The sequence below is a fragment of the Naumovozyma dairenensis genome, chromosome 5, assembly GCF_000227115.2.
Source record: "Naumovozyma dairenensis CBS 421 chromosome 5, complete genome".
In the NCBI taxonomy this organism is placed as follows: domain Eukaryota; kingdom Fungi; phylum Ascomycota; class Saccharomycetes; order Saccharomycetales; family Saccharomycetaceae; genus Naumovozyma; species Naumovozyma dairenensis.
This window is the reverse complement of record NC_016483.1, coordinates 153,678-166,914: the sequence shown is the minus strand read 5'-3', so window position 1 is coordinate 166,914 and position 13,237 is coordinate 153,678. Positions and strand designations below refer to the sequence as shown.

At 31.9% G+C, this 13,237-nt stretch overlaps 9 protein-coding genes across 9 annotated transcripts; 4 read left to right on the top strand and 5 right to left on the bottom strand.

The window, feature by feature from the left end:
* Positions 1-265: 265 nt before the first annotated feature.
* FSH3 (putative serine hydrolase) lies at positions 266-1,132 on the bottom strand (the record flags this gene model as incomplete). The annotated part of the gene is made up of 1 exon (XM_003670093.1): positions 266-1,132. One exon carries the CDS (start codon positions 1,130-1,132, stop codon positions 266-268), a length of 867 nt encoding a protein of 288 aa, XP_003670141.1.
* A 475-nt stretch (positions 1,133-1,607) lies between these two features.
* On the top strand, positions 1,608-3,089 carry UBP8 (ubiquitin-specific protease UBP8; the record flags this gene model as incomplete). Its single annotated transcript, XM_003670092.1, has 1 exon — positions 1,608-3,089. The coding sequence occupies one exon, from the start codon at positions 1,608-1,610 to the stop codon at positions 3,087-3,089; it is 1,482 nt and encodes a 493-aa protein (XP_003670140.1).
* A 220-nt stretch (positions 3,090-3,309) lies between these two features.
* On the bottom strand, positions 3,310-4,095 carry PLP2 (Plp2p; the record flags this gene model as incomplete). The annotated part of the gene is made up of 1 exon (XM_003670091.1): positions 3,310-4,095. One exon carries the CDS (start codon positions 4,093-4,095, stop codon positions 3,310-3,312), a length of 786 nt encoding a protein of 261 aa, XP_003670139.1.
* Positions 4,096-4,494: 399 nt separating this feature from the next.
* NDAI0E00790 (phosphoglycerate mutase) lies at positions 4,495-5,211 on the top strand (the record flags this gene model as incomplete). Its single annotated transcript, XM_003670090.1, has 1 exon — positions 4,495-5,211. One exon carries the CDS (start codon positions 4,495-4,497, stop codon positions 5,209-5,211), a length of 717 nt encoding a protein of 238 aa, XP_003670138.1.
* Positions 5,212-5,932: 721 nt separating this feature from the next.
* RDL1 (thiosulfate sulfurtransferase RDL1) lies at positions 5,933-6,394 on the top strand (the record flags this gene model as incomplete). Its single annotated transcript, XM_003670089.1, has 1 exon — positions 5,933-6,394. The coding sequence occupies one exon, from the start codon at positions 5,933-5,935 to the stop codon at positions 6,392-6,394; it is 462 nt and encodes a 153-aa protein (XP_003670137.1).
* A 782-nt stretch (positions 6,395-7,176) lies between these two features.
* RDL2 (thiosulfate sulfurtransferase RDL2) lies at positions 7,177-7,650 on the top strand (the record flags this gene model as incomplete). Its single annotated transcript, XM_003670088.1, has 1 exon — positions 7,177-7,650. One exon carries the CDS (start codon positions 7,177-7,179, stop codon positions 7,648-7,650), a length of 474 nt encoding a protein of 157 aa, XP_003670136.1.
* Positions 7,651-7,769: 119 nt separating this feature from the next.
* On the bottom strand, positions 7,770-8,774 carry RRP36 (rRNA-processing protein RRP36; the record flags this gene model as incomplete). The annotated part of the gene is made up of 1 exon (XM_003670087.1): positions 7,770-8,774. One exon carries the CDS (start codon positions 8,772-8,774, stop codon positions 7,770-7,772), a length of 1,005 nt encoding a protein of 334 aa, XP_003670135.1.
* A 559-nt stretch (positions 8,775-9,333) lies between these two features.
* On the bottom strand, positions 9,334-10,386 carry MPD1 (protein disulfide isomerase MPD1; the record flags this gene model as incomplete). The annotated part of the gene is made up of 1 exon (XM_003670086.1): positions 9,334-10,386. The coding sequence occupies one exon, from the start codon at positions 10,384-10,386 to the stop codon at positions 9,334-9,336; it is 1,053 nt and encodes a 350-aa protein (XP_003670134.1).
* A 436-nt stretch (positions 10,387-10,822) lies between these two features.
* On the bottom strand, positions 10,823-12,289 carry NDAI0E00740 (uncharacterized protein; the record flags this gene model as incomplete). The annotated part of the gene is made up of 1 exon (XM_003670085.1): positions 10,823-12,289. One exon carries the CDS (start codon positions 12,287-12,289, stop codon positions 10,823-10,825), a length of 1,467 nt encoding a protein of 488 aa, XP_003670133.1.
* Between the last annotated feature and the right edge of the window lie 948 nt (positions 12,290-13,237).

The window sequence follows — 13,237 nt, the reverse complement described above, 5'->3', positions numbered from 1 at the left end:
AGAGTTGGGCTGTGACTGATCCATCAAGACATTTCGACATTTTTTCCAAGAAATATGGGTTTTATGTAATTAAGGAGAACACTGACTTATGTACTTAAATGAAACATATGGTTGTTCCTTCACTCTATACTAGGTTTTGTGGTTTATAATCTACTGTTCTTAGAAAGTAGTTTCTTTCATTGTGTTCTTGAGAATTGGCTTGAGGAAATTTCTTATCTTTTTTCTATAAAGGTTTGTCTAGATTACGTAAAAAAAGTTAAGACGTCTATAAATTACCAATGGAATCAATCATGTCCATTAGATCATCATCGAGATCGGGCATTTCCGATTCAGTTTTCTGTTTCTCTTCTTCATTGGATTTCCCGTTCAAAGTATTTTGAAGATTTGATACACTTACTATCCAATTTGAAACTTGATTTAAAAATGGTTTGGAATTTGGAATGAAATGACCACCTGGATGCTTTAACAGAGCCCTGCTATCTTCAGGGCATGAGTTATATAATCTCATTACTCTTTCTTCTGACACGACAGAATCTAATTCTCCTTGAACATGTAATGATGGCATCATGATAGAATTTTTATCATAAGATTCTTGATACATCTCAGGATCCAATCTGAACCCACTGAATGAGATAAGAAACTTTAAAGGTGGTTGTTCTTCTTTGGACAATTTCAAAATACCATTGAAATCTGTCGCTAGATATCCGGCTAATCCAGCACCTTGACTGAACCCAAGAATACCATCAAATGGACCGTTCTCGACAACATAATCATGTAAGAAATCAAGCGTATATTGCTCAATCGTATAATCCAATAACGCTTTAGGCCCAGAGTTTTTCTTAATCCACCATCCGTACAGTTTTTCATCATCATCATTAACAGTATTGAACTCTTTAGCAATGTTGATTGATTGTTCATCATCATCTTGTTGTTTTTTATCGTCGTAATTCAATTCACGTTCGGAACTTCGACTTAATAAGTCACTTTTATTAATTAAATGGGTACCACATGGAATAAACATTTCATAACCGAGTTTCTTCAGCGCTTTCCTCAATCCACCTGTCTTTGCTGAGAATATCTTATCGGATTGAACAAATCCGTGTAGCATTAATATCTTGCCCTTGGTTGTCATTTTTGCTTATTTTTCTTAATTCAGTGTAATGTAGTGGTCTCTAATTGCATACTTCCTCAGAAAATATATACTCGACCTGGTAATACAGTGGTTTATATATGTAATTCATATGTTGCTTATATGGTTGAAGATTATTCTCGTCTATTTTCAGGTTCTTTTTCAACATTCTCTTTCTAGACGTTCTAAACTTTTAAAAAGTCCGTTAATAATGAAATTTTACATTGAAATATTTTTGAAAAATTATATAGTTGGATCATCCAAAAGAGAATATGAACAATATATAAGGAATTCTTTATTATTAGTTGACTATTTTTAGCTTGAGTTCATCTTCCCAGGTTCTACTAAAAGATACATCCTACAATTTACTATAACTTTCCTTAAAAGAGGAATAACATTTTGAGAGGTGTCCAAGAATATCATCACAATTAAAAAAAATATATATATATATCCATACCTATCAAAATTACCGCCTATTATGGGACATTGCAGACACATCGATCAAGTATTCAAAAATGAAAAATCAAGAGAAGGGGTTCTTAAATCATGTAATGCAGCTAGATTTATTTTAAAGCATTCAATAATGAAACAAAAATATTTATATGCAATGAGGTGTTCTACATGTAAAGAGATCAATGCAGGTTCTACATTTATGTGCTTACAATGTGATTTCTCTGGATGTTGGAATAATTCTGATTTTGCAAACCATAGTAAGCAAATGGGTCACATTTTTTCAATAAATTCAAGTAATGGACTCTTGTTTTGTTTTAAATGTGTTGATTATATCGGTGATGTCGAACAAATTAATTACTCCATGTTGAATAAATTTTGGGATGATATTTCTAAAAAGACTCACATTACTTCACAGGAACGGAAAGATGGTCTTTTCGGATTAGTTAATATGGGATCCACATGCTTTATGAGTAGTATTTTACAAACTTTGATTCATAATCCTTACGTCGTTAATTACTCTATGTGTCAAACTCATTATAATATGTGTCAATCGAAAAATCCCTTATCATGTACCTCTTGCGCATTAGATTTAATCATTACAGAATTCTATGCCACTGAATCGAAGGGTAATAATAGTTCACATACTGGGTTTATTTCATTATTAAATTCATTGCTACAAGTTAATGAGAATTTTGCTGGGTACTCGCAACAGGATGCTCATGAATTTTTACAATTTATTTTAAATCAAATACATAATGATTACAAACTTAACTCAATGGAAGATGTAAATAGCGGTAATACTACTGCTATTGCCATGAAGACTCTTCCTGGGACTCAAAATAGTAATAATAATAATAATAATACTAATCATATTCACGGTAATGACGTATCATGTAAATGTCTAAGTCATTCAAATTTCCAAGGTTCATTGAAAAGTTCCATCCTATGTCCACAATGTAATAATGATTCAAAGACAACAATTGACCCCTTTATGGATCTTTCCTTAGATGTTAAAGATAAATCTAATTTATATCAATGTCTTGATAGTTTCCATAAATTAGAAAAATTACATGATTTCAATTTTCATTGTTCTGAATGCAATAGTACACAGGATCCAATTAAACAATTAACATTGAATAAATTATCCCCTTTATTAGTTTTCCAATTGAAAAGATTTGAACATTTACTTAATGGTACGACAGTGAAAATAAACGATTTTATTGAATATCCGTTGTATTTGAATATGAAAACTTATTGTCAAAGCTCTAATAATGATACAGAAGAAGAGGAAAGTAATAGCGAGAATGTTCCTGATATGATCTATGAATTAACTAGTATAATATCTCATAAGGGCACTGTTAATGAAGGGCATTATATCGTTGTGGTAAAGGTTAATGATGGGCAGTGGTTTAAATTTAATGATTCGATGGTTTCTGCCATTACTGAAGAAGAGGCATTAAAACAACAGGCATATTTATTATTTTATTCAGTTTTCCAACTAAATTAATAGCACACTTTTCCAGCATATATTTGCATGCATACCACAAAATAAAAATAAAAAAAATTAATGAGATTATACTATTACATTGCTATAGTCTATCTATATTTGACCGCTATAATATACATAGAAATATAAAAAGGACGATAATAATATCTATATTTATATGCATTAATCGAAGAAATCATCACCATAGTCATCTTCATCATCATCGTCATCGCTTAAAGCACTAGATGATCTTATACTTTTCTTTTTTGTCAAATTTCAAATGCCTTTGTTCTCTTGATTCTTCATCATCTTGATTCATAATTAACCTAGAATCCTTTTCATCAAGAGCTTTTACTCTAACCATTAATTCTTCAAAATCTTTAAGAGTAGTATTATTCCCACCTAATTCTAATAGTGTGATCATATTTTTAACAACGTCACCTTTATAATATACTAACAATGTGGGACAATTTATATCAGGATAATTTTCAATGGCTCTATTTGCAGGTATCTCCACGAATTTAATATCAGGGAATTTCTTAGACGCAAGTTGGAAAATATGTGATAATATTCTACTTTGTAATTTACTTTCTATTGAAAGATGAACAAACACGTAAGTGCCTTCTTTCTCAGACTTCAGGTCTCCATCTTGATCTTCTTCGATTGTTTTATCTTTACCACCACTAGCTAATGTAACTTCTTTATTATACTCTGGTTTATTTATATGGAAAACAGTACCAAATTTTGATTTTGATTGTAATTGTTTAATTTCATTCAGTCTTTTCATCTTATAAAACTCTAAGAAATCTTCATCTTCTTCATCTTCCAATTCTTCTAAATCAGATAAATCTTTATCTTCTAATCTATTTTCATATTGTTTCACAATGGCTTCTTCTAATGCTTCTTCTAATTGAGCAGTGGGTGATGGTGGTCTTTCGGGGATAACACCTTTACTTCTTAAGATATCGTTCCATTCTGAATCTTCATTTTCGTCCACTTGGACTTGAAACATTGGTTCATTCTGCATTTTGTAGTATTAATTTATTTTTTATTCCAAATTTTTCTTGGATTCCTTTACGGTATTATACCTTTCCAAGAGACAATTACAGCTTTAAAATCTTTAATCATATGTGACACGTTTGTTCATTTTGCACGTTATACAATAATGAATATTTCAATGTGTCGAAATCAAGTTTCTTTTTTTTTTTTGGAGGGCTGCGAAGAAGTGAAAAATTTTGAAGACTTCTAAGAAAGGGAAAAGTATACTTCTTACGTACTATAAAGTCAAAAGAACTACCTCGAATACGCAATCTAAGCCAGCAAGTACTAGTTTCTTTTGAATCATTTATCTTTGGTAAAAGCATCTAATAGAGTAAAAAATCATACACACTTCAAGGAAAGAAAGAAAGAAAAAGAAGAACCAAGAATGACTATTACAAGAGACGTCCCATATTATTGTAACAATGAAGACCCAAACGTTATTAGATTATTCATTATAAGACATGGGCAAACTGATCATAATGTTAAGAAGATATTACAAGGACATAAAGATACGTCAATTAATGGTACTGGTATTAAACAATCTGAACAATTAGGGGAATATTTGGGAAACCAAGATGTTAATATTAAATTTGATAGAGTGGTAAGTAGTGATTTAAAACGTTGTAAGGAAACTATTGAAACTGTATTGAGTTATTCAAATCAAGATGATCTTATATCTAAAGTGGAATATGTTTATGGGTTAAGAGAACGATATATGGGTGTCATTGAAGGGATGCATTTGGCAGATGCTGAGAAATATGCTGATAAACATGGGAAAGGTTCATTTAGAGATTTTGGTGAAGCACCAGAAGATTTTGTCGGAAGATTATCAACATGTATTGAAAAAGTTGTTGCTGAATCTAGTAAGCAAAATTGTAAGGATAAGAATGTGGCTCTTGTGAGTCATGGTGGTGCAATTAGAACTATATTAAGATGGTTAGAATATAAGGGACAAAATGCTCAACAAATCATTGTGTTCAATACATCAGTTACTATTGTTGATTACTTGAAAGATGAAAAGCAATTTGTTGTAAGGAGAGTTGGTAATACACAACATCTTGGAGACGGTGAATTCATCGTCAGCGACTTAAAGTTACGTTAGGTGGAAGCTTTTAATTAATTTATACATACACACACACACACACTTACTGGTTAGATAGAGAGATAAACACATTAGATTACTTTGTGTAACATCCATATATTTTAATTTTATTATAGACAATACCTTTTACCTTAATAGTTACTGGAACTGTTTAAAAGTCCTCAAACGAAACCAGTTTCCAGGGTTCATGGACACTTTCTTTCTCCGAGACCTAACCCTGTAGGTGCCCCATGCCCTTATCTCCTTTGTTGTTGACAGTCTGACAGTTAGGGGCTTGTCATCTGAAAGAAAGAAGGAAAGAAAGAAAGAAAAGCGACGACAGCAAACGACAACAATAACAACGGCGATAGTTAGTGAAAAGTGTCACTGTCATCTTTCAATATATGTGGGTGGGTGCGTGGGTGTAGTTAGCTCATATTATTAGTAAGGGAAAATGGGGCGATGACTAAAGATATGTCTGGGTGTCTGCGGGTAACCCCCACCGCCGTTTACAAATCGGTATAATACAATATAATACAATATAATACAATATATAATACAATATAACATATAAGTACTATATAAATAAGGGATCCCTTCCAACTATTCGTATGACATCTGTCTGGTATCCTATCCTCTCATCAGCCAAACACAACAGCAATACTATATATTGTATATCATAGTCAATCAATCAGTCACACTTGCCCAGTCAGTAAAAAAAAAACTATAAAATAATAGCATAATGTGGAAAAGAATCGTCAGTGCTTGGAACGGATCAGATGAAGTAGACTCCCCTCATCATCATAGCAGTACCACCACAACATCTTCATCATCAGAATACAAAAGTCCAATATATAACTTCCAACAAATGAAGGAAATCGTCTATCACCCTGACCCATCCGTGACCTTAATCGATTGTAGAGAACCATCCGAATTCGAAGTGGTAAGAATTCCAGGATCTATTAATATCCCATTCAGAACTCATCCAAATGCATTCATTTTAGATGATCAAGAATTCAAAGAAACATTTGGTGTGGATAAACCAAGTAAGGATAGCGAATTGATCTTCTTCTGTGCATCTGGAATGAGAGCTTCTAAGGCTCAAAATGTAGCAGTTCAATGTGGATATGAAAATACAGCTTTATACAAAGGGTCCATGAATGATTGGGTTGATAACGGTGGTGATCAATTACAATTCCATTAGTTTAACCATATTATATACTATAATATATAGTATACTATAGTTTAGTATTAGTGAAATAATCCGTATATATAATAATATTATCATTCTTTATTGTTTCGTTATTTAATGCCAACTTTGATTGATAATGATTTTTGAATATTCTTTTCCTTATTATAACTTTTGTAATTAAAAAACCCACTTCAAAATATTGACTAAAAATAACATATTTTGTCCCATTGATTTTTTCTATCTCTTTTACATTATATTAAGCTACAGCTCTTGGATGGAAGCTACAAGCGTATCCAACTTTATATAGTATAAACAACCCATTTGGCTTCAAAGCCTTAACAGTTCCCATAATCTATCAATCTATACTCTACATTATTCACCCTCGGTTGTGGGTTGTTTTACTTCAGAATGATTGAAGATTCAAGAAAACACTTTGTGTTGCTAAAACCAGCCAAGGACAATTTGATTAACGGTATGATTATATTATATTGCTATTTATATATTAGTACTCTAGATAAACCAAATCCGAATAAAATATATCTGTGCTTTTTTCTAATAATCTTCCATTATGCTCTACAACCCTCTTTTAATTATATATAGATTTCATATGTTTATGTACCTTTTCCTTTATTCCTCCCTTTGTGGGTGCGCCCGATTCTTAGAAATCATATAAATAAGTCATCGCTTTATAGAAGAACATTTATTATGAATGGGATCTGACCATCAATTACATACATGGGGGGAAGCCTCCAATACAAGAATACAAACTAGAGCTTTATCAAGTCATCAAGGAAATGTTGAGAACGATCACTGGAAGAACCGCAATCTTGAGACAATCGTCCTCTCGTCCAACTTCTCTCCTCTTAAGAACATTCTCCACTAAATCTCCAAAAATCTATGACTTTAATCAAATTAAAAAATTAGTACAACAACCAATTGAATCAAAAACATTAGTAGACGTAAGGGAACCTGAAGAATTGAAAGAATATGCCATGCCTACAGCAATTAACATCCCTTTGAAAACTGCTCCTGGTGCACTAAGTTTATCATCTGATGAATTCTTTGATATTTTCCATTTCGAAAAACCGCCTATAAATAATGAATTAATATTCTTTTGTCAAAAGGGTATAAGAGCTCAAACTGCAGAGGAATTAGCTAGATCTTATGGTTATGAAAATACAGGGATTTATCCCGGTTCCATCAAAGAATGGCTTGAGAAAAATGGTAAAGATATTAAACCGACAGCTACCTTTCAAGCTAAACTATAACTTAACCGATTATATTCTCATATATATATATAAGTACATACGTAGCATCTGCAAAAGAAAACATGTAAATACATTTCTCGTTTATTTAAAGAGTTTTACACGCGATTGCTTGATTTAAATTATTTATTATTTTGATGAAATTCAAATTGTTTAAATTCTTTACCCAATCTCTTCTTTCTTTTCCTTTCCATAACTTTCTCACGTTGTTTGGCTTTCATATGATCAAATTTCCATTTTTGAATAACTTTCCTTTTCTCACTATCCTTCAAATGATATCTTGTACTATTATTACGATTAATTTCATCTTCATATTCTTTGACAATTTTACGCTCTAAATCTTTATTCTTAACACTTTGTAATCTTGATTTCATACTGATTAATTTAGATTCCATTTCCTCCTTCTCATAATCTGTTATCTTATTTAGGAATTTACGATCATGTAGCCTTTTAGTTAATTCTGATATCTCCTTCTCTCTATATTCATCTAAAAATTGATAACGTCGTCTAATCACTGAAAGATCTGTACTTTCACCCGTAGATTTATCAAATCGAATATCTTGATAAAGATTGGAATTTTGAGTCTTCGGTATATTCAAACCAGGAATTTCCCTTACGCCTCTTTTAGAAAGTCGTTTCTTCGAAGATGATTCAATTGGTGCATGTTTACCTTTTTTCTTGCCTTTCGATTGTTTCTTGTTAATTTTATTGTTTTGTTGTTCGTCGTCGTTGTCTTCCTCCTCCTCGAAAAATGCACCTTCATCATCACTATCACTCTCCGAATCTTCATCAAATGATTCTTCCTTGTATTTTTTCTTAGTTGCTTCCGATTCATTCCTTGTACTGGTAGTATCATTGTTTTTGATTGTTGATAATTTTGAATTTTTCATTTTGTTTTTCTTGGATAATTTAGACTCTTTAGCTTCTTCCTCCATCATGATTTGATCAGCTTTCTTCAAAGAACTAAATGATATAGTCTTCATTTCATCCTCCTCACTTGATTCACCGTTAGTAGCATCATCAACTTTCGAGATCCTTCTCGATAATATCGATTCTAAATTATTATCATCATCACCTTCTTCTTCTGATTCATACTCTGGTTTTAAGTTCTTGAAATAATATGACATTTTGATGCCAGAATGATTTTTTCAATGTTACTATAGTTTCCCTTTTCTACTTAGTCCGCTCTTGTCTGCCTTAGAAAGTGGTTTTATCATGCAATATATGTATGTATGTATGTACTTGAGAAGTTTTTTTTTTTTCTATCTCATCTCATCTCATCTCATCTCATCTCATCGCCAGGTATTATGGTGCACGGATGTGTTGATAAATATTGAAAGACAGCTATCTATGTTGGGCGTTATTACTTATTAAAAACAATTTTACGAACAGATATAGCAAGCATTATTAATCCTTTGATATGTGTTATTACTTCCCTTTTTTGAAATAAAAAATGACAACTAATTTTGATAGAGAACATTCGTCTGTTTTGTATGAACTTTTATAGATAAAATGCACTCGAGAAAGCACATGGTCCGTAGAAGGGAACAATAACAAACTTTAACTCTGTCCTACGTTTGAGGTCGACAAAGAACACATTTTAACTATATACCTTTTTTTCCTTTGAGGTTAATTTCTTCATTAATTTTATGTATAGTTTTTCTATTTGTCATAATATATTTACTTTTATAATTCGTCATGCATATTCTTTTTGGGCCCTTTCTTTTTCTTTTTGTTTAATTTCAAATCTTCCAAAAACTTATCACGTTTACTTAATGGGCCTTCCCTTGGAGGTTCCCCAAGTGTCTTAGTTAAGAATCTAGAAACTTCCAGCTTGGTAATTCCCGGACCATCAAACACATAATATTTATCATTTAAACCATCAAATACGACTAATTGACTCTTTTCCTCTGACGTTTGGCCAGCAGTAAATTCAGTTAAGAACTCACTGATATTTGGATACGTCTTTGAAAAAGTTTCAGTATTTTTCAATGGTTGTACATCTGTAATTGAGATTTGATAAAAATCATAACCGGATAACCAATCCAATGCAATACTTTTATAGGTTGGTGATATTCGACCTTTTTTAGATGATGAGGAAGAAAATAATACCACAGAGTATCGTGATATCGTTGAATCGTTACCATGCAGAATGTGATGACTCCGATCAAGAATTGTCTTCAATTTTTCAACATGAGGTAAATTCTTAACGTAATTTTTAATTCTAGATAAAACAAACTCAACTATTGGTGCTACATTACGTTGTCCATTATATGTTTCCACAGCATGTTTATGTAAGTTAACGTTGTTTTTTTTCGTCTTGCTATTTTTCTTTTTGTTATTGTTATTATTATTATTATTATTATTATTATTATTATTATTGTTATTTAAATTTACCTTTGGTGGTCTAAACACTTTCAAAGTTGGATAACCTTCTACACCATAGGATGCACATAATGGTTTATTCATTTCCAAATCACAATTCACACTCACCACTTGAACTACACCATTTAATTTCTTAGCTACTTTTTGGAAAGTTGGTTTCAATTGTTTACAATATCCACACCATGGTGCATAAAATTCAACTAACGAGGTATAATTAGTCTGATGAATGACTTTATCGAAATTTTTAGCATTTATTTCAATTATATTAGGATTGGTATCATAAAAGTTTTGAGCTTGAATCCTAGTATGGAAAAGTGATAATAATGCAATGGTATAAAAATATTTCAAATGCATGGTATTCCTCCTGTTATGCACACACCCTGCTCTATTCTTCTTCTTCTCCCTCCTTTACTCCACTATCCTTCTTGGGAAATGATATACCTACTTGGGACATCTATGTTGTTCGAATGCTATTCCCATTTCTTAAGTGTGGACGATTATGTATGAAGTTAAGATTAAACATTACGTGTAAGAAAAGTTTTGATAGCGCGGTGCTCGGGTGTCACAATAATAAATATCGGGACCAAAACTCCGAGTTTCTCGTTATCGTTCTCGTTAAGTAAATCGTGAAATATATACATTTAGATATACAACTAAGAATTTATGTGACATATCATACGAAGGTAAACAATTCGTATCACTTAGATGGAAATTTTATTATTAAACTAGAATGAAATATAGTATTTTTTTATCTTTTTCTTCCTTTCACTTATCTCTATGAGAGCAATCCTTATGCGACAGACATATAGGGTACTAATGGTCGCAATTTTCCATTTGTTGGTAAATTCTCAGTAAATGGATTAATTTCAGTAGAATTACCATATGGTTTTTTCTCCCTTTCTTGTCCATATCTCCCCTTGAAAAGGTAAGAATATTCTTTAATCTCATTTTCCTTTGTTGTATCCTTCGGATTTTCATTCTTTTTATTGTCATTTCTCTTCTTGTCTATCATATATTTCTTCCAAGCAGCTCTTCCTTGAACAGTAGTAATATCGAAACTCATTTTTGGTTCATCTGGAGAATTTCGTTTATGTTCCTGTTTTGGGATCGTAGTTTTCTTAGAGTCCTGCTTCTTGTTAAGTTTATTTATATTTCCTACCTTCCATTTATAAGAACTTGAAACACTTTCTGATAATGACGAAGCAGAAGTAGCGGATGTATCAATCTTAGTTTCATCCTCTCCAGGTTCTTCAGCCGTTGATTGTTCTTCTTTTTCTTGGCTTTTTGGTTTTGAGTTATGAGCGAAATAGAGTAATTCTGAATTTTGTGAAATAATTTGTGACATATTAGAATTTTCGTCATTATCACTGCTCCCTTTGTTCTTTGATTCGAATAAACAGGGAAAGGTTCTAGAATGAGGGTTACCGGGAACTGAAGATTCTGATTGATCTTTTGGCAGTTCAATTGTTTTTGCTTTTTCTTGTTTATTTGGAACTGTTTCCCAAGTAAATTGCCGTTGATGTTGTTTATATTCATCTGTAGATTTATGGGTAGTTTCATCCAATTTATTGGTATCGGTTTCGGTTTTTTTCGAAACAAACACAGTTCCAGAAGAAGACTCCTTGTTGATCAGTTTTTTATTAAACAAAATAGTTTTCAAGAAGTTTTTGAAGAACTCCAAAAGTCTTGATCTATTAAGGATTATCACTCTAATTATTGCCAATGGAATTAATCTCCAGAAAATCGATAAGGAAAATAATGTGGATAAGTACGGACCTGGTAGAGTCTTTCCTAAAGGTGGTGATGCAGTATCTAGGAAACAGAAATATGCTAATTTATAAATATTATTATCTTCATCGACATCTCTCCCTACCAAAAATAGTCCATTCAAATTTGAGTCTAAGCATTTCATTAATCTTAATCTCGCATTTTTTTCTAAGATTTTAGTACCAGCAATTTTCAGTATTTGTATTTGTATATGATCAAGGTTCTTGAAATATTTAGTATAGGGCAATTTATTAGAAGAAATGGGTAATGATGAAAAAGAGGATTTCTTGTCAGGTAACGGGTTGGAAAGATACATCATTAATGGTAGATTTAAAAGAGAGCCGTCATCCCATGAGGAAGTAACATTGTTGAAGTGTATTGTTCGAATGATTTTGATCACAAGAAACAGAATTATAAGACAGAATAGTGTTTGGGTGGGGAGTTTTTTGGACCATAATTTGTTGTTTATGCTCTTTTCGGAATCGATCATAATGATTTTAGATTGAGTTAGGTGAGTTTACTCAGTGGCAAAGAGGATTTCTTGCACCTTGAACCTTAAGATGAAAGAAAGGAAAGGAAAGAAAGGAAGAAGATTTAATTTGGCTTTTTATACTTTTCCTGGATTGGGAGAACTGTTTAGCCGCCATCGATGTGGTACCCTTAATTTCCCTCTGGGCGGCTAGCTCTATACGTTTCCTCTTTGGCCCAAGCTCGGTATTTACTTTTTTGTCAGTTGTTACCCTTCAAGCAAAGCAAGAAAGAATAAAAAGGCGAGGACTAAAGAGTCGTTATCCAATTTGGGATAAGAATGGAGAATTGCTTTACGTAGTTCCTAAAATTGCCAGTCCGGAGACATTTACAGAGATTTAGGCCAACACAGTTTTTATATAGATCTACGGAATTGCAAAAAAATAACTTAAAAGTATTATTAATTCTTTATATTTTGTAATAAAGTGATACCAAATTTGTGCTTTTACTGATGGTAACCTTTATCATATGTGTAAAGTCTGTTTGTTTTTTTCCAGATTGATAGTTTTGTATAGAGGTTTTACTATATAGAAGCCAATAAAATTTTATGTATCTTTCTTAAAATGAATGGTTTCTGTTGGAATTTAAGATGTTCATTAAAGCATGTCGTACAACAAGACGTCCTGATCAGGTCAGCACAAAGCAGGGCTAACTTAGTCCTGATGTTAAGTTGACGTTGATAGGGAAATAATTATTGCTATCAGAAAAAAGAGAGTAGAATGAGTAAAGATAATTGACTAATAGTTAGTACCAATTATGTCCTTAGAATGTACTATTCTTTTGCAGAATGTTATTTGATTTGTTCTCAGTGGAATCTCGATATTGTCTTATTAATGATAGATCTTCGGTGATCGCTATGGTGAGAATGAGAGGAATCCTTCAGTTAGATTAATAGGTCAGTAAACAATTT